General features: G+C 40.9%; 1 protein-coding gene across 1 annotated transcript in view; it reads left to right on the top strand.

The window, feature by feature from the left end:
- The first annotated feature begins 281 nt into the window (after positions 1-281).
- RAB28 (RAB28, member RAS oncogene family) overlaps positions 282-18,222 on the top strand; it is a 625,431-nt gene continuing 607,490 nt past the window's right edge. The window contains exon 1 of the mRNA XM_069202784.1: positions 282-488. Coding sequence (XP_069058885.1) covers positions 414-488 — 75 coding nt within the window. The 5' untranslated portion in view covers positions 282-413. The remainder of the gene's footprint in view (positions 489-18,222) is intronic.

Raw genomic sequence — 18,222 nt, forward strand, 5'->3', positions numbered from 1 at the left:
CCGCTCTCACCACTTCTACTTGAAGCGACCTCTCACCTCATTCGTACTTACTAAAGGGCGTCACGATTAGACCGAACCATGGCAAAGAAGGGGACTGGTTGACCCTATTTGGCAAGTTACTAATACCTTCTACAACACGGGGAGAAATCACAGCGTAGAGTCGTTGTAGTTGTGCGTTTCCATATTTTTAATACAGAAAATAGGTTGTAGCAATGTAATGTGACGGTAGGAAACGTCCGTCCTATCCCCCCACCTCCCTGCAGAAAACCAGCAGTGGTACCGCCCTGTCTGAGTGACAGTAGCTGGAAGATGGCGTCCTGTTGCTTAGCGCTGGCCCTGTAGGTTCTCTCCGTGTATCCCGAGGCCGTCAGCGCTACCCCCCGTGACAGCGACAGCTACCTGGAGCCGCAGTCATGTCCGATTCAGAGGAGGAGAGCCAGGACCACCAGCTGAAGATCGTCCTTCTAGGGGACGGGGCTTCTGGGAAGGTAAGCACCCCCTCCTTTTAGCAGCATCCTGGTTGGGCTTGGGGATAGAGTCAGAGCCTATCTTGGACGAGTGCCGAAGGTGCAGGGGCAAAGCACTCGGGTTCAGGAATGGGCACTGTTGATGACATTAGAGAAATCGTACTACCGCTGCTTGTCGTGAATCAGTTCGTAGCAAATTGGTATTTTGTACGTGATTTATAGGCTGAAAGGAGTAAGCTTTGTCGACTGTAGGAAAGCGTTTGGAGACGATTAATTATGCAGGAGGAACTTTCTGAACCTTCAATTGAAAGTGGTACAATAACTGTTTGCATTGTTTTATATTAACAATAAGTTCAAAAAGGGGCAAGTGTGGAGCAAGTGAAAACCTGTTTGAGAGGAAACACTTGGGACTGTGAACCCAAAGCAGCCCTGGCAAAGTTTGTCAGACCAGCCCCCAAATGGTGCATAGCGAGCGAGCTTGACCACTTCAAAGGGGCATGGGGGCGATGCTCCACCCCCAGCTAAATTTGGGAAAGGATGGCAAAAATGGTGCACTGTTTTTTGGGGCTCTTCAATGTTTCCCTCACTGTCACCCTCCAACAGTGCCTCTCATCTTTCCGTTCTCTCTAAAGCCCCTCTCTCGCATGTATTTCATTTGTATTATAGCACCTGTCATACCAGTTTAGGGTGTTGGAGCACTTCACATTACACGCACAAATACAATAAATCATATGTGTGTAAATCAGTGTATAGGAAATGTTACGTAAAACAAATGGGGCTACAAGGTGTAGGTAGGCATTTTTTAAGAGTGCTTGGTCTGGGCAAGCACCGACTCAGGATTCACAACGTAACACAGTGGTTAGAGTTTACTTTACTAATAAGATTTTATTGTTACCCATAGAAACCCAAAGCAAAATTAGGATACTGAAAGAATGAGAAAAACATAACTTTCCAACCTGGAACATGCAGTTTGCATGCAGCTCTTTGATGGCAGTTCACAGCTCACTGTGCTAGATTACTATTGTAACTTATGAACTGCACGGCTATGCACCTAAAATACCGTTCTGTGATCTGCATATTACATGTTCTTTGCAGCAGGCATATTAACCCTCTGCACGACCTAAGATGAGTCAAAACTACCACTAGACAAAACTCAGATCTCTCTCCATCAGGTACATTGATCACCAGCGTTATCTTGGCACTCTTATTGTTGCCTGAAAACTGTTGAATATACAAGGAACTGCAGTGCTTTTAAAACTGCTGCACTGCTACAAAACCGGCTCCTAATTAACACGTAACAAAAATGCACGCTTTTAAAATGTAACAGCTTCATAAAGAAAAACATAAAAAAGTACTTTCTGATCTCTCAGTGAGAAGCAGCTGACTTTCAAAAGAACACCAGGAATAGAAAAAAAACTAATCTGCTACAGAGTAGATACTCTTTTGTCCTGGTTCTCTTCTGATCTTGACACCTCTCTGACGAAGAGCCCGAGTTTAATGTTGGATGTATGTATACTCCATCCCAACGACGACAGAGTATACATGTCTCCAACATGAATAGCTGCCCGCCCGATTTAAATGCTTGCAGATCTTCGGTTTGGCTACAGCAGTGACCACTCCATCACCGCCATAGCCAAACCTCTCTAACAGCCCAATGGAGTATGGAACATTGGAGAAATGGCTACATGTCTGTTTACCCAATCAGGTTGGGTGGACATGTAGACATTTTTTAGTGCCCATCACTGCCAGGCAAACCCTGGTGGTGATGGACAGTAAAAAACAAATCATGCCACCCTGCCATGGGAGATGACTTCTCTGATGAGGCGAGCAGTACGTTTTTTTTATTATCTTAAAAGAAAATCCCAGTTTGAGATTTTCTTTTTAAAAATAAAAAAAAAACTGTTTGGTGCGGTTTTGCATCATGCTGATACACCAAACAGTGAGATGCATTGACAGGAATCACTGTGACTGCAGTTCCTGTCCATGCTGCCTGCTTGGCGGTCATTTATAAATTTTGCGGGTGGGCCATCTTTCTATATATAAATCAGACCCAAAGTTTGTTCCTTTCTTTATTGTATCATCCCTCTGGTCCAGTCACTTCACCAGAATTGGCATAGTGGCACCCCTCTGACAATGCTGTTCCTTTGATCCTGGTTCCTCTGCTGCTCCTAGAAATAAGAAACACCACCGTTGCTTTTACCCTTGTATTCTGGGTCTTCCTCTTTTGCTACTGTTTTGTAATTGCTTGTCTTTGCATTTTAAATCCCCCACACTGGGAAAGGAGACATTAAAGTCAAATTTACAGTGTCTTATATGTCCTCTCTATCACAATTTAACACACAACATACACGGGCATCAAGCCAAAGACTGTACTGGGCTCCTATAACACTAAGAGAATGTACTTATGGAATCATCAAACCCTTGTTGGGGTGTTCCTTAAAAAGAACATCGATCCTTGTCAACCCAAGTGGCATGTTTCATCACCAGGCCCCTCCTCACTGTGGTTCCCAGTGGTCTGCACAATGCATCTCCCTGGAATGTTTTTGAGGAGATGTGAATGTCTCCCTGCTAGTGAAGTGCATTGGACCTAACAAGTTAAAAGTGCACTAGGGAAGGTTAATGGTCCAACTACTTTATTGATACCACCTTGTTGCAGGAGTGAAAAATAGTGTGCTCCAGAGTCTGTGCAATGCAAACATTTAGTCTGGTGTCAACATGTTTCTGTCACTTTCTCTACAGGAACTGACTGATCCGAGCATTCATCACAACTAGGTCCCCCACTCCTATTCACATAGCCCTATAATAAGGCATTGATTCTTTAATCACAGGGGAGCCTATTTGTCTGACAAGAATCCTCATCTGCTCCTGGACTGATCCAATCAGTCCACGAAGATCCTCATTTTAGAGCTCCACATAGCATGCCCAGTTCATATGGTAAGTGGGCATGCAGTGCGCAAAAACGGATTTTTCCAACCTACAAACAATTATTGGGCAGTTACCCTACCTGAGTCACCATGATTTAACTTTGAGCATTGGAAGTGGCTCCATAAGAGTGGTGGCCAAAAACAATTCTGTGCTCCAGGTGTAGTAGCTTTGATAACTAATTCCCCTACGAGGTTTGTGACTGAAGCTGAAGTCCTGCATTCTACTAGGCTTGCTGTCTGGTGTGTCATGAGGTACAATACCAGCTTTCTGTGCAAGGAAGTTCTCAAGTGTTCTCCTACAGATGAAGCTGTTTAGAGGAGGAGCTCAACTGCTTAGTTCTGTGAGTGACAGAGTTTTGTAAAAACGATTGGAAATTATCTACATTGGGTGTGGCCCAAGGGAAGTATCAGTGACTGCAAGAGACTTGTGAACCCCCTTTGTTCTTGACCCCCAGTATTCCCATAGTTGCTCGCAACTGGACCATGACAATGCGTATGATCTTTCTGACCTGGAGGCCAGGTAGCTTATCAAGACAAAGCTAAGCTGAACCCAGCAATTCACACCCAATTCTGTGCATCGGTTGCAAAGTTATCAGCGCCTAAAGTTTCTCTTGTGAAGCTTTGTTCTGTACTGTCCATGTGCCCAACCAGCTGGCACAGGATAAAGTTGACCTGAAGTGTAGGCTTATTTGTTTAAGTGCCCATTGATTTTTCTGATAGTGAAAATCCTAGTCATGGTCAGCATTTTACAAGGTATTACCCTGCAAATTATCACTGGCAATGAATCCACAGATCTCGAAGTGCCGGCACTTGGAATCATCTCTCGCCCCTACTATGGACTCCAGTGGCTGTGCTTTGGGTCAAGAAGCACAGCTCTGTTTTTCTGTGTTGCAGAGGATCAGCACCAACATGTGGGTGAGCTTGCCCCCTTTATGGATGTGGATTGCTGGGATGGTGTGATTCATATTGTTTTGGCAGTTAGAAGCAGCACTGAGCTTGGCCATGTCAAGGAGGTATTGGTGTGGGATGCGTCTTTCCCAAACCCAGTGCAACACCATTAGGGAGCCTTTGTGTCTTTAACTGCGACAGGTTCCAGCAACTGTGCAGTCAATGGTGCTCTGGGCTGTGTGTGCAGTGCACTGAAACAGAGACCACAGATTGAGTCTGGGAAGAACCTATCGGTGCTCATGAGCAGCAGTGAAAATAGGTGAAAACAAACATTTATATTACTCAGGAACTGATGCACTGTGTAAATCCTGTCACTATTACAGTAGAAAAGTGGTTTCTCATACTCTACGCCCTGTTCGAATACATTAGACAAGGGGTGAAATATGTAAACCCCGTGACATGCGTTTAAAAAGGGTTTTTATTGTGTTATCATTGACAATACATTTTACTTCTATATTTTGTTCAAGAGGTGTTACATTAGTAATCTTGTATGCAAATTAAAGTTCTTTATTCTATTTCCAAGTAAAAGCACTGACTGAACTAATAACAATATTGAGTGCTGTTTCTTTTATGAGTTTGTCCTTCCGTCCACTAAGTACCCTGTGCTCTGCTATCTTAAATGTGAAGTTCTATAGCTTGCATCCCTTGGATTGACTTAGTATGAATTCTACATTTCTGCCGTCTTTTTTCCCATATCAGCCAAATGACTCCTCTAGTATGTCCAGTTTGGATATCAACGCTTTGGCATTCCTGTTGATTCTCTGGAGCATTTTCATCACTCAGGTCTCGAGCAGGGCGTACTTTCCCCGAGACTGGAACATGAGCGTTCCTTCTTTCCCTCTTTATCTTGTGCTTCATTAGTAGACCTACTGGGAAAATAAGAAATTGTTCTTTCCCTCTCAGTCTAGCTTTTTATTGTGGGGGTTAAGCTGTTGTCTCATTCTTCTGTCTTGGAAAAGAGGGGATGGCACAGTCTCTTCTCCCTCTTTTTTCACATGGTGCCTTGTATTTTCTTAGGGGTTCTCTCAGTCACCTTCATGATTTTTCACTACACCGAGATGACCACCTGAGTCCATTCTTTGAGGTCTTGCTTATTAGGAGCGTTTCGCTGGAGGTTCTGCATCCAAAGAGGGATTCAGTGCTTTGGGCTTCATCTTTCCCCTTCTTTACGCTTGGACTCTCACCTCAAAGCCGGTTTCTGACCTGTATTTGTCTTGTCTGTGCTTTTGAACGGTGAGTGTGATGTGCTTTAGCGTTCATCTGTGGCAGATCCACCAAGCAACCCTCACTAGGGACACACTCTGGTTTCACTCAAGTATTCAACCTGAGCAATGTGCCTAGGACTAACCTCATGCTTTCTTGCTATGGCATGGTATTTTGATTTTACATACTCACTCTACTAATGCGTGGTCTAGCACAGTGGTGCTTAACCTGTGGTCTATAGACCCCCTGGGAGCCACAATGCGTACTCAGGGGAGTCTGTGATTGTTTATAACATTATTAAATAATTTTAGCAGGTGAACAAAAAATACTTTAATAAAAAACAACATTTGTGTTTTTTAAATGCTTTGTAAATGTGAAGCGATTTGGTACTGGGAGCTAAAAAGTAAGTTGATATTCTTGGGAGCAGCGCGACTACAGCAAATGGAAGAAGGGACGTTTGGAGGCCTCAATTGAAGCATTGGTATGCACTGATAAAAAGTCAGCCTGCATTAAAGCAAAAAAGAGAAAGTTATTAGACAGAGTCTAGCATATAACTACATCTTTTAGAAGGAAAAGTACAGTTTCGAAAAACTCCAACCCATTAACATTTAGTTTTTTGCATTTTTTTGTATGTGAACTAAATAAATATGTCGTAATTTGTGTACAGTGTCAAAATGCGCCGACTCTACCCAGATATTTCTTATTAAATCTATATTTATTTATTTGTTCTTTTATTTATCTCAGTACTTTACAGAAGAAAAGTTTCAGTCTGCAAATTGCAGTTTACATAAGGGCGGTTGTTTCGTGAAATGATACATAAGGACAGTAGAGCAGTTTACAGAAGAACAGTTACATACTAATCAAGGCAAATTACATAGGATCAAATTGAAACACAGTTTCACAGAAGAACAGTTTCATAACTGCAGATAGAGCAGTTTACATAAGAACTGTTTAAAGAATTCCAAAAGTACAAGTCTAGTGCCTCATAAAAGCAGAAAGCATATTTATGGGATACATTTTATCACCAAGAGAATGACCTAAAAAAAAGTCCTTATGAGCAACAGTTACACTTGGTGGAGGATTTATGTTGCTCAGTGATTATATCATTCCTCAAAAAAAATGGCTGGTCTTGCAAGGTTGTGTCAGTGGGGTCATCTCTGCCTCAGTCTTGTCTTTGTTACTGTAGGATCAAAAATATGGCCGCACAAAGAGCCTGTGTGATTTTCCAGCCCCCCCGAAACTGTGTGGTGTCCATTGATTCCAGAGGGAGGAAGACAGGGGGTGCACAACCAATTTACTCAGATTAGCAATGCCTCACTGCTTGTGGAGCAACAGTCTCCTGAGCAGTCATTTTTGTGATGAAGTGTTCGCTTCCAATCGACCTTGAAAATGCTCATGTGCCAAATGCAAGCAAACAGGCTCCGTTGGCACCCAGGTAGGGTGACGGAGGGACCGAGGCGGCAACCAGACACCCCTTTCTCCAGGTTGAATCACTTGACTGAGTAATACTGATTAATTATCTAATTGGTGGTAGGCATCACTGTAATAACATAAACATGTTTCAAAAGAACTGAATGGGCCAAAAGTAATTTACTTGCAAATGATTAATGCACTCATCATCCCACGTTTGTGATGCAGTTTTCTTTATTATTGATTTCCAGATTAACTCCTGCATTAGTAGAATTGTTTCACTAATATAACCTCTGTGAATTGTTTTTTTGTTTGGTAAAGTCCAATAAAAGTTATAAGTCTGGTGCTCACGTTTGATGATAATTATACCATATTTGCATTAGCACTTACTATGGTGACAATTTATTGAGAAATGGTTACTTTATATCCATCTGTTTAAGACTGCCAGTCCAAACATTGTGCTAGGTAACACATCCTGGTCATCACTGCTTATGATCTTTTGGTGAGTGGGTGACAAAAAGTACTGAATTTACATAAGAGCAGCAGCAGTGTTATATTCTTTAGCTGAATGCCAGCAATTGTTAACTTGAAGCTTTTAATTAGCTGTGAATTAGGATTCTATTTTCTGTATTCTCCAGAGTGTTACATATTGGGATATGCTTTGTTTGAAAACGTATTATCTATTAAGACATTTCATGACAAATGTCATATAATTTCCTAATGCACAGTATATTTTTCCTTTTTTTGCCGCAGAATTCTGTTGGTCCTGCCTCATAATTTGGTCCTTCATTAAGACATATCCTTTGTGGTCCTCCAGGTCTTGAGTGAATATTCTTAATTCATTGTTGTTACTTTAATCCATGTGATCTAAAACATTATGTGTGATTTATGTAGCATATAGCAAGACACTTATAAAGACTGTGGGGGTTATTCCAACTTTGGAGGAAGTGGTAATCCGTCCCAAAAGTGATGGTAAAGTGACGGATATACCACCAGCCGTATTACGAGTCCATTATATCCTATGGAACTCGTAATACGGCTGGTGGTAAATCCGTCACATTTGGGACGGATTACCACCTCCTCCAAAGTTGGAATAACCCCCTGTGTGTTTAAGCACGATGGGATCATCAATTTTTATTTTACTTTTAATTTAACTTCCAGTCTGATGGTAAGGGACACTCCCACTATGGCTGGGTTTGTCAAACCAACGGCTATTGTAGTCCAGTTAGTCACTTTATTGCCTTCCGATTCTACTCGATTCCTGGCTTTATTTGGTTTTCCAGATGTATCTTTTGTCTACTTAATCATCTTTAACATTAGCCATTTTGGGGTGGATTTGTCAGCATATGTGGGAGACCTATCTAAGTTCATGGATAATTTAGACCAAGAGCCTAACATAACTGACGTGTTTCCTCTTTTTGTGATTTTAATGCAAACTTGGGACTTGGTGTTAATCTTGTTTTATTCCTTTATAAACTCAAGATTAGTAGTCTCTATGCTGATGATGTCATTCAGGATGTCGGGGTAAAATCTGTTGAATCTCTTCTGTTTATTGATAGCTTTTTTTGCATTATTGCTCACCATTTATCTTTTGCCCTTGGTCCCAACAGCCGAATGCTAACTGTCTTATCACACCAGATGTATAGCTTTATAACAGTAGATTGCTTCAGTTTTACGTGTGCTTATTCATACACCTAAAGTGGTATAGTAGTTTGCATAGGCCTAGTGTTAGTTTTAGATTATATGTGCAAAAGTGTAATAATTCCCATAACTAGCTCCACATGATGTGTCAGACACTACAAGACACCTTCTTATGTCCTTCCGCAGAGAGCACAAATAGAATACCTGGAGCACTCCAAGACAGAGATGCAAAATTACTTTCTGCCATTGACTAGACCTTGGCAATAGCGATTCTTAAAGGTTTACTGCATAAAGGATCAGGATTTTATTAAAGACAAGGAGGCTACCATTATACATTAACATTTATATACTCCTTCTGAGCAGCAAAACAATTTAAAGTGACCAATAGAAGTTTAACATCATAATAGAAAAAAAGAATATTCAGTCTGTGTCCTCCATTTCCTGCCTCTTTTGTATGAACGTCACATCTCATCATATATCCATTTAACACTGAAAATCATCCCTTTTAAGACTCAGAAAAAAATAAAATACAATTTTTAAACTTTTATTTAAAAAAACATCATAACCTAAATATCAATCTTTTTTTCATACCTTTGAAACTCTATAAGATTTATAATTCCCAACCACTTCCAAGGGGAAGAGTGGGCAGGATAATGCTGGCCTCCTTGTCCTTAATAAAATCCTGATTCTTTTTTAAGTAAACCTTTAAGAATTGCCTTTTTATGTCAAGACAGGAGGCTAGCATTATGCATGTTTAAAGTCATTTAAAACAGATTTGGAAACATGATCTATAGATTTAAAATAACATTTTCTAAATGTTTCTGCTGAAGACCAATCAGCAGCTTTCATAGTATATGCCAAGCTTCCTCCCATCATACAAACCTTACTCGTCATGACTCCTCTTACAGAATGAGCTGTAAACTTTAACACATCCACACCAGCCTCTTTCATTGCAGCCTTCACTCATCTTGCAATGGTAGTATTAGTTACAGCATTAAAATGTTTTACATAAGAAATTGGAAGTTGTTCAACCCCTGCCACTCTTTTTTCCAGCATCCTAGACTCGTACTCTTTCATGCAACGGACTGCCCAAAGTTTTGGAAATTTATCAAAGAATGGGTAAAATATAGTACCAGACACTGTTTTGTACATTTACATACTTCAAACAACACACCGTTTGGCTGATAAAGTCTATGTGATGCCTCCAAAGCTTTCACATCTGATATTCGTCTGAAAGATATGAGACAGAGTAAAGTTGTTCATTTCCAAGAAAGTTCTCTTACATTTAAATACTCATTAACTGGCCAGGTCTGAAATAGCCCAAGTACCAAATTCACATTCCATAGAATGTGATATTTCAAACTCGGTGGTCATTTCAAACAAATCCCTTTTATTACCCAGCATAATAAAGCATTCTTACCAATTAATTTACCCTGTTTAAGAGCATGACCTGCAGCTACTACAGATCTCTAACAATTCACTGTCCTATAAGACATACCTACAATTCAGCCAAATCATCTGCCTCCACGGGATCCAAACTCCTTTGTAAGCACCAATATGACTAAACGGTCCATGCACCTCTAGGAGTGTTAGTTGTCCCAATATAGACCCAATACACCTGATGTCCATAGTGGTTAATTCTGTCAAATATCACTTCATAATAAATCTAGGTTTGTCGATATTTTGAAACTGTAAACAATTTTATCTTTGATTCCTTGCGCCTTTGGGTTCCACAGTACTCCGTTTTCAGGCATGGTTTACAGTATGTAGCGATAGCAAAAGCGACCTTTGTGCTGTGGAAAGTTTTTTTCCACTGCACCAGCCTTTGGCCTCAGAAAGGAGATAACTATGAAGTCATTATGAGAAAGGCAGGGCGGTTCCCCAACTTTTGACAAGTAAAATATGTTTCCTGCAAGAAGGCTTCCCTCCATGTAGCCTTCATGAGCATGTCCTCCTGGTTTGACACTGTGGGCAACTCCAATTTGTGAGCCATCCTGGCCCACCTGTGGGTGGACAGTGATTTCATAAGCTGCTTGCTTGTCTGCATAATGGTCTTAGTGATGTAGTTGTATTTGGCTCCAGGCAATATGGGCCTTGGGGAGTTGCACACAGGTTTTAGCTGAGAAAGAGGTGTGAGACAAAATTGGGTCCTCAAATTCTTACTCTTCTCCCTTTTATTAATTGGTTGGGCTATGAATTGAGAAACAGGTGTGCTGCCCATCCAAGATTGGGGCAGGCAGTGGCCCCTGTTTCTACACTGATGTTGCAGAACTTATGCGTCAGAGGTCAAATGGACTACAACGCCTGATTTCGAGATATGTGAGCTTTATGGAGGCCTCAGGTCTTGTGTCTAAGCTGAGCAAGTCAAATGTGATGTCGTTGTAGCATACTATTTACAAAGATAAGCTAACCTGCATTGGTAATAATCACTATCTAGAGAGAGAATGGGTCCAAAAGGTCTGACTACTTTATTATTAAAAGTTACGACAAAGGCAGTTGGACTGCAATTTCTTATGAAATGGAAATTATAGCCAATATGCATTTAAGGGTGGATTGGTATTAAAACGTGCATACACTCTGCATATTATCATTCCAAGATGGCTGTGTACTTCTGTGTTTATCTGTTTCTTATTTTGTATGGCAAGCATATGCTCACCACATTATGGCAGCTGTCTAGGAACTACTTTTTATTATTTTTTATTTACCCTTCATATGGTTGAGTTTGTGTGCGTGTTTTGTTATGATTGGATGAATATTCCAATGAGTCACTATGGGGGTTAATGGATTCATAATAATGCTTGTTCATATAGTATCTCAAAATAATTTACTTTGAGAGACTCTCCAGGAGATTGTTAAATTTACAGTCCACACCAGGCAACAGAAAATAGATAATTTGTATTTAGTATTCACAAAATAAACCAGTGTGTGTGATAAAAACACTTGTGAATAATTATTGATTTTTGATCTCTAATTCTTTTGCTTTCAACTGTTAGATTTGTAGCTTGGAGTGTCGTATACCCCACATGCATATGCAGCTCCAGCGTCTTAAACTATGTTTCTGTTTATGTATGATCACTCACACCATCATGCAACTCTGGGCAGAGCTTCAAATAATCTTCTACAGGAAACAAATGATCTTAATCCTCTTTGTTAAAAGTGGATCATTTATGTGCCTCTGCGCCTATTTGAGATTATCATCTTGTTCTGATATATTGATACAGACTGCTCGCAGAAGAATCTAATGTTCACTGTAATGGGTGTATGTCTTACTAACCTAAATGATTTTAACACTAAACTATTACTTAAAATGATGAACAGATATTTTGGTACCTGGCATCACAAAATTGAAAAATAGAATATGATATTATTTATTGTTTACAATTAATAGAAACCATTGCAAAATTTGTGATGATTTAGCATAGCCAAGTCTCAAGGCATGATAAAGGCATAACAGGTCTTAACGAACAAATAGAGAAAGTTCAAAAGTAGCTCAAATCAAGAACGCAAAGTTAATTAGGTACAGTGCTGTTGGGAAGATGCAGAAGTGTAAAAAATATTTTTTTTTACGCTGATTTAAACCTGCCCCTTTAACAAACTCCAAGTGCGTAGTGATAGCAGCTGTTTAGTTATTAGAGTAGAAAATAATGCACAATTATAAAATACCGAAGTTATAAAACTGATTAAAAACTAAGGCCAGCAGGAAAACATCACACAAGTTTGTATCATTTGAAAGCAGTAGACTGATCAGGGGCTATCCCTTTAGCACCATGCAATCGCAAAACAAAATAGCCGAATTTAAACATTGAAAAAAGAAAATTAGAATGAAAAAGCACTAAAATTATGGAAAGAATAAAAGTCTAATTCTACAAGAGGACTTCAGTGGTCAGCTAGCACCACAAGAAGGGGACAGTCATGAGTCTTATCCTGCTTGTGGACCGATTGATATTAATTGTGTTAGAGATCTCTCAACTCCCAGCCAGTATTTCACCATTCGTCCAATTATTCTTGACTCAGCCGAGTTAAGTCAAGCCAGGACGGCTTGTCTGCAGGAGTGCATCCCGAGCTGATTCCAGATGGGGCGAAGCCATCTGCCTCGTGTATCTAAAGTAGCACTGCAGAGGCTGATGGAGTGCACCAGCTCTTCCGTTACAGTGCCACATAATCTACAAGCCTTTGCCCCTGATGTCCTTTGCAAGACTCATCTGTGCATAAGGGATGGCAGGATCCCTAGGCCATAAGTGAGATATCTGCTTGCGAGCCTGAAATTTAGTGATAGTCCATGATATTCCTGCGGTTTTAGGGTTTTATAGCTGTTTAGTATGGTCCCGGCATGTGTGCGGTCCTCTAAGGTAGATCTATCCTTCAGTGAGGAGATAACTTTCAATGACTTATGAACAGCTTTTTAAAAAACTTCATGACTTGCGGCAACATGTCCCTATTTGGCCTGCCCAAACCGAGTTATTGTTTCTTCAAGATAATCCCTTGCGTGCGAGCATGGCCTTTTCATGTTGTCCGCTCATATACAATAGTTTACCTGGACGAGTTTGAGCTTATGGCAGAAGAGAACAAATGCTTCTTGCCTCGCGAGGGACTGCTTTACAAGCCTAAACTCTAGCTTAATCCGGGGTGGTGTTGTGTAGTCGAGAAGCAAAAAAATTTGTCTATATATACATGTTACTTTAATGTCCAGTATTGAAGCATCCTGGCCCCAGAAGGCCTCTGATCCAAATGCCAGGGTGGTATGACTTGGGCTCTGTCGATTTCCAAGATGGGAGTAAGTGAGTGCCCCTTCTCAGGGATGTGGAATTCCTATAGCTCAACCCCCAGGACATATTGTTTGGGGTCAAGGACAACAAGTTTTCATGTTTATTTTTGTCCTTGGGACAAGTAGGCCCAACACCCTGCAGCACAAACCCTTTGGCTGCCAGTTTACAGAGAAGGGAACTGTCTGCAGTTGAGGTAATATGTGTGTCCATATGTTAATACTGTTCAAACTTGTTCATTAATGAAAGATTGTATTATTCGAGTGAGCACTGTACATAAATGTTTTAAGGTCACACTACTGACAGAGGCTAAGTATAATGCTCCTAGAATGCTCTATGATTAGATGCAAATGTTTGCAGAAGCTTGTACGCAAGAGTGATGATTATTTGCTTTCAAAATAAAATTTTCAGAAAAAATTGTTGATGAATGGTAGTATTTCCCAAAAATATTCCTAATGGAAAATCAGTGTAACTATTTTCAACAAGACTATGGGAAGCATAAAAATATACAAGCACTGGCAAAGCCAACCAATCTGACATTTTGTTGTGAGTCTTTTGATTTCGTCAATGCCTGTCTTGTTTTGACATGGCTTTTGTAACACTTAAATGTTGTGGGAGCTGCCAGGCCTTCACCATTGTAAAAAAACACTGGCAAAAAGCAAAAAAAGTTTTTGGTCTCAAAAAGCACACATTGCCACCAGTGGCGTAACAAAGGCCCAGTAGCCCCTGCAGTGTGGGGTAATCCCTCCAGGGGGCCCCCTCAGCACAGCACCTGCACTGAGTCTGTCGGGGGGCCTCCATATTTTTTGCAGGGGGGGCCCTCCAGTTTTGTTACACCACTGATTGCCACAGTAGTTCCTGGAACTGAATACAATTACTTTGTGTGCCTATATGTTCCTTGTGGAAGAGCAGAATGGAATCACTCAGAGTAAAGCCAGCCAATAGATAGAGATAGAAATATAAGTTTAATAAAAAAAAAATCTTTGTTCATGCCAGACCTAATTAGTAGGCCAATTTTTAAAGAAAGTCACAAAAGTGCACCCTTGGTGTATATCTTTGAATTAGTGTCCTTCATGAATTCACAAGAACATACAGAAGTAAACCAGGAAATTGTACTCCTAGAAAATATTTGTGAATTGTATTTTAGCACAAGCAAATATACATGTGTGGATTTGCTCATGTGAAAATCTACTAAGCGTTTACAAGTTCACTTTCCCTCCAACCACTTTTTTTCCCAACCCTGGAAGAACTTCTACTTCTGCCATTGTCAGGAGTAAATTTCCAATCTTTCTCGTTATGGGAAAATATTAGAGAAGAGCTGATGAAAATCATTAAAACATGCAAGTTAGTAGGTTTGCAGACTCAAAGGCATTCCAGCCCTGAAACTATTGTTTGCTGCTTACTCCAGCCCCAGTGTGTAGATCTGCGGAAAGGTGGCAAAATAAGGAAATTGCTATAGTAGGCACTGAGATTGCAAATATTCAAGCCCTGCTATAGTAGTAGCCATGGCATAGTCAGAGAGGCTATTATCCAAGCTCTTACATAATTAGATTGCTGCCATAATTTGTCGCCACACTACATGGCACCAGAGGGACAAGTAGAGTTTTTGTACAGTACAAGTAGATTTAAGAAGCAACCTGTCCCATGGACAAGTATATATTTTATTAAATTCCACACCCCTGCTTCTGGGTCTTAAACACTGCAGAGAGCCCAGCTGCAAGGGCAATCCCATTTCTTTTAATTTCCTTTTTGTGGGGTTTAAATGAACCTCTGTTATTGAACAAAATGCTGAGGTATTTGTAGACCTTTGTCTCCTCAAGGGTGTTCCCATAAAGATGCCAGTTAGCTGCCCGTTTTTGACTGTTTCTAGCTAAGATCATCATCTTAGTTTTTTTTTACTGTTTATTTTAAGACCGTTTACCAGAGCGTATTCCGGCGTTGCTCTCAGAAGGTGAACTATGCCGACCTTGGTGCATCGAAATAGCACCAGGTCATTGGCATAGAGGAGATTTGATAGATATGTTGACCTCAGTTTCGGTGGATGGGAATTAACTCAAAGCAGGGCTGCAGGAAGATCTGCAATAAATAGGTTGAATAATTACGGTGCTAAGATGCAACCCTGCTTGAGGCCACTTGTCTCGGAAAGGTTGGAACAGGGTCCTCTTGTCACCAACTAAATCATTTTCGAAATGCAAACCTAAAGGGAATCAGCATCTTCAGTGCCCTTCGGCATAATCCAGGAACCAAAGGACCCTAGTCGGGGGGCCCTTCCCTCATCTCCAAGACAGACATCTAAGATCTCTATGCAGCCAGCTCCACAAAAGTTAAAGAACCTATCACCTTCCAGGCTGGCACAACGACAGCCACTTGTTGTCACTGCACAGGCGCCTCAGCTAAGACATCTGGGGTAAAAGGAAATGGCGGCACACAGCCCCCCTTGAGGAGCTAGTGACCCTCACCCACCCAGGGCTGACTCCTGCTATGTCCTGAGGTGCCCACCCTCGGGACATAGCTGTTAGCTTTTGCATAGTGGGAGCTAAATACTCCCACCAAGCAAAAGCAAACAGAGTCTGCTTTCTGACAGCGGAAACTGTCAAACAGTTCCCACTGTCAGAAAGCGGAGTTTTCATCTGTTTCCCTAAATGCAAATATGTGTTCAGGGAAACAGATGAAATCATCACTCCTGCTAGCAGGGAGCTGCTATTTAAGGCAGCTCCCTGCTCGTGGGAGCGTTGCCAGCTCCCGCAGGACATGGGGACCCGACTAGGACCGTAGGGGCCTTCAGGCTCCCCCCGCAATCCTGTCACTCTCTCTCTTTCATCCCATAAAGAGATGGAAGAGAGAGAGAGAGAGAGAGAGACTGTTATTGCCATGGTCTATTTATACAATCATACAGTGACTTCTAAGATGTTTGGTACGAATGTTCTAGTTATAGTTATGTGTGGATGTAGAGCAGAAGAGAGTCACTTCTGGCCTAATGGTCAAGGTCTTTTACTGTCAGTCAGTAGGCTGAAGGTTCAAATCCTAGTATCGCCTGGTAGTGTGTTTGTTTATTTACTAGTGTTTTGACTATTAAACCTTCCTAGTGATGGAACAGTCACGTTTCTTTCCAGTCACATGTTGGTTGATTGTCATAGTTATGTCTGGAAGCATCACAGTGAGGAGTCACCTATGGCCTAAAGGTTAAAGACATGGACCCTCACACTGAAAGTTGAGGGTTCTACTCCAGGTGTGTCCGTGGTCCTTTTCCTTCTTTAATTTCTTTTAAACTTCAAAAGCTTAAGGTTCATACTGAAAGGTGATCTCACTCTTTTTAATTGACAAAAACATTTTTCTTTTCAATTTGTCCAGAAATATCTCATTCTAAATATATTGTTCATCAAAGCCTAAATCACTCTCTCTCTCTTTCTCTCAATCTCTCAGTTTCTCTCTCTCTCTCAGGGTTGGGTGGTTAGGGGGTGTTGACTGCAGGGACTGGCTGCAAGCCAGGGACTGAGGCCAACACTACCGTGCACGGCCGGGTGGTTATAGGGGTTGGCCGCAAGGTCTGGCCACAGGCCAGGCTGTGCAGGCAACTGCCGCCACGCATGGTCGTAGGCGGTGGTTGGATTACGTAGAGTAATGAAAATTACATCCTGTTAAAAAAAAATAATAATCACAGAAAAAAACAAAGGTATGTTATAGTTAGGAAATAGAATTTAAAAAATGTAGAAATTCACTTAAAAAAAACTAAGGTTACAGGGACATTATTCCCCAATTGACGAAATGGGAATGGACGAGACCGCAAAGTAATAGGACTTTACCGACCCACAACAGATTATCTTTTGAAATAGAATTTATATAGCTGATTCTTCTGCAAGCTTTATATTGTGTACATAATATGCCTTGAGAAAGCCCTATCGTACGTACTTGAGGGGCGAAACACGTGTTGGCTGAGTTTCCTTTCTTCTTTGGGACCATTCTTGTTGTACTTCATTCAGGAATTACTCGTGTTCTACCAATAAAATTCGAATTGGAGTAATAAAGCTTCTTCTTCACTCCTTTTTCATGAACTTTATGAAATTCAAGGCAATACACCAACACCTAAAATATCACTTACAACAGTGGGACCTTACCATCTTTTCAGTAGCGCATTTCTCGTGGAGGACTAGGGTCCATGTCCTCTGGTCAAGCTCCCACGTTAGGATAAGGCATTTTAATACAGGAAGTCTCTGGCTTGGACCCTTTCCTTGGAGCAGCTACAGGGACATTATAGTTAGGTTTTGAATTTACTTGCACATTCACTGAAAAAAAACAAATGTTGAAATAAGGTTATAGTTAGGTGAGTTTGTCAATGACTACATTAAGGTTTTGAGCTAAAAAAAGAAAAAACAACACACAGAAATTCATTAGTTATAACTTGCGCCCCCTCCGTGCATGGCTTATGACCTCGCATATTACATCAGTCATGACATCATCCAGTGAGTGTGCTAGTTTGTTATCTAGTTTATATGGTGCGAGTAACTACCATATGACTTTTCTACTTAATTCTTTACAGCCAGGGTCCAGCTAATTGGTGTAAGTGTTTACAAAACGTATGTGCTCCTAATACATTATAGGTGTATAGAGGTTATGAACATGTTATAAATGCTTGCATTGAAGAGTAACCCTGTGTGCAGGTGACAGTTGACAACTTGTGTCCCACACAAGATTTTAGGCTCTGCAGATAAAGTTTACAACAGGGCAAAGTTTCTACATACAACATACTAAGTATTGTATGCACCCTTGAGTTATTAGCATGACAATTTCTACATTACATAGACTACTGTGTGCACCAGGGTTTAAGCTATGTACATGTGCTTGTTTTGCTTCAGAAGATGGGCTACT

Source organism: Pleurodeles waltl, chromosome 1_2 (genome assembly GCF_031143425.1).
Source record: "Pleurodeles waltl isolate 20211129_DDA chromosome 1_2, aPleWal1.hap1.20221129, whole genome shotgun sequence".
Classification (NCBI taxonomy): domain Eukaryota; kingdom Metazoa; phylum Chordata; class Amphibia; order Caudata; family Salamandridae; genus Pleurodeles; species Pleurodeles waltl.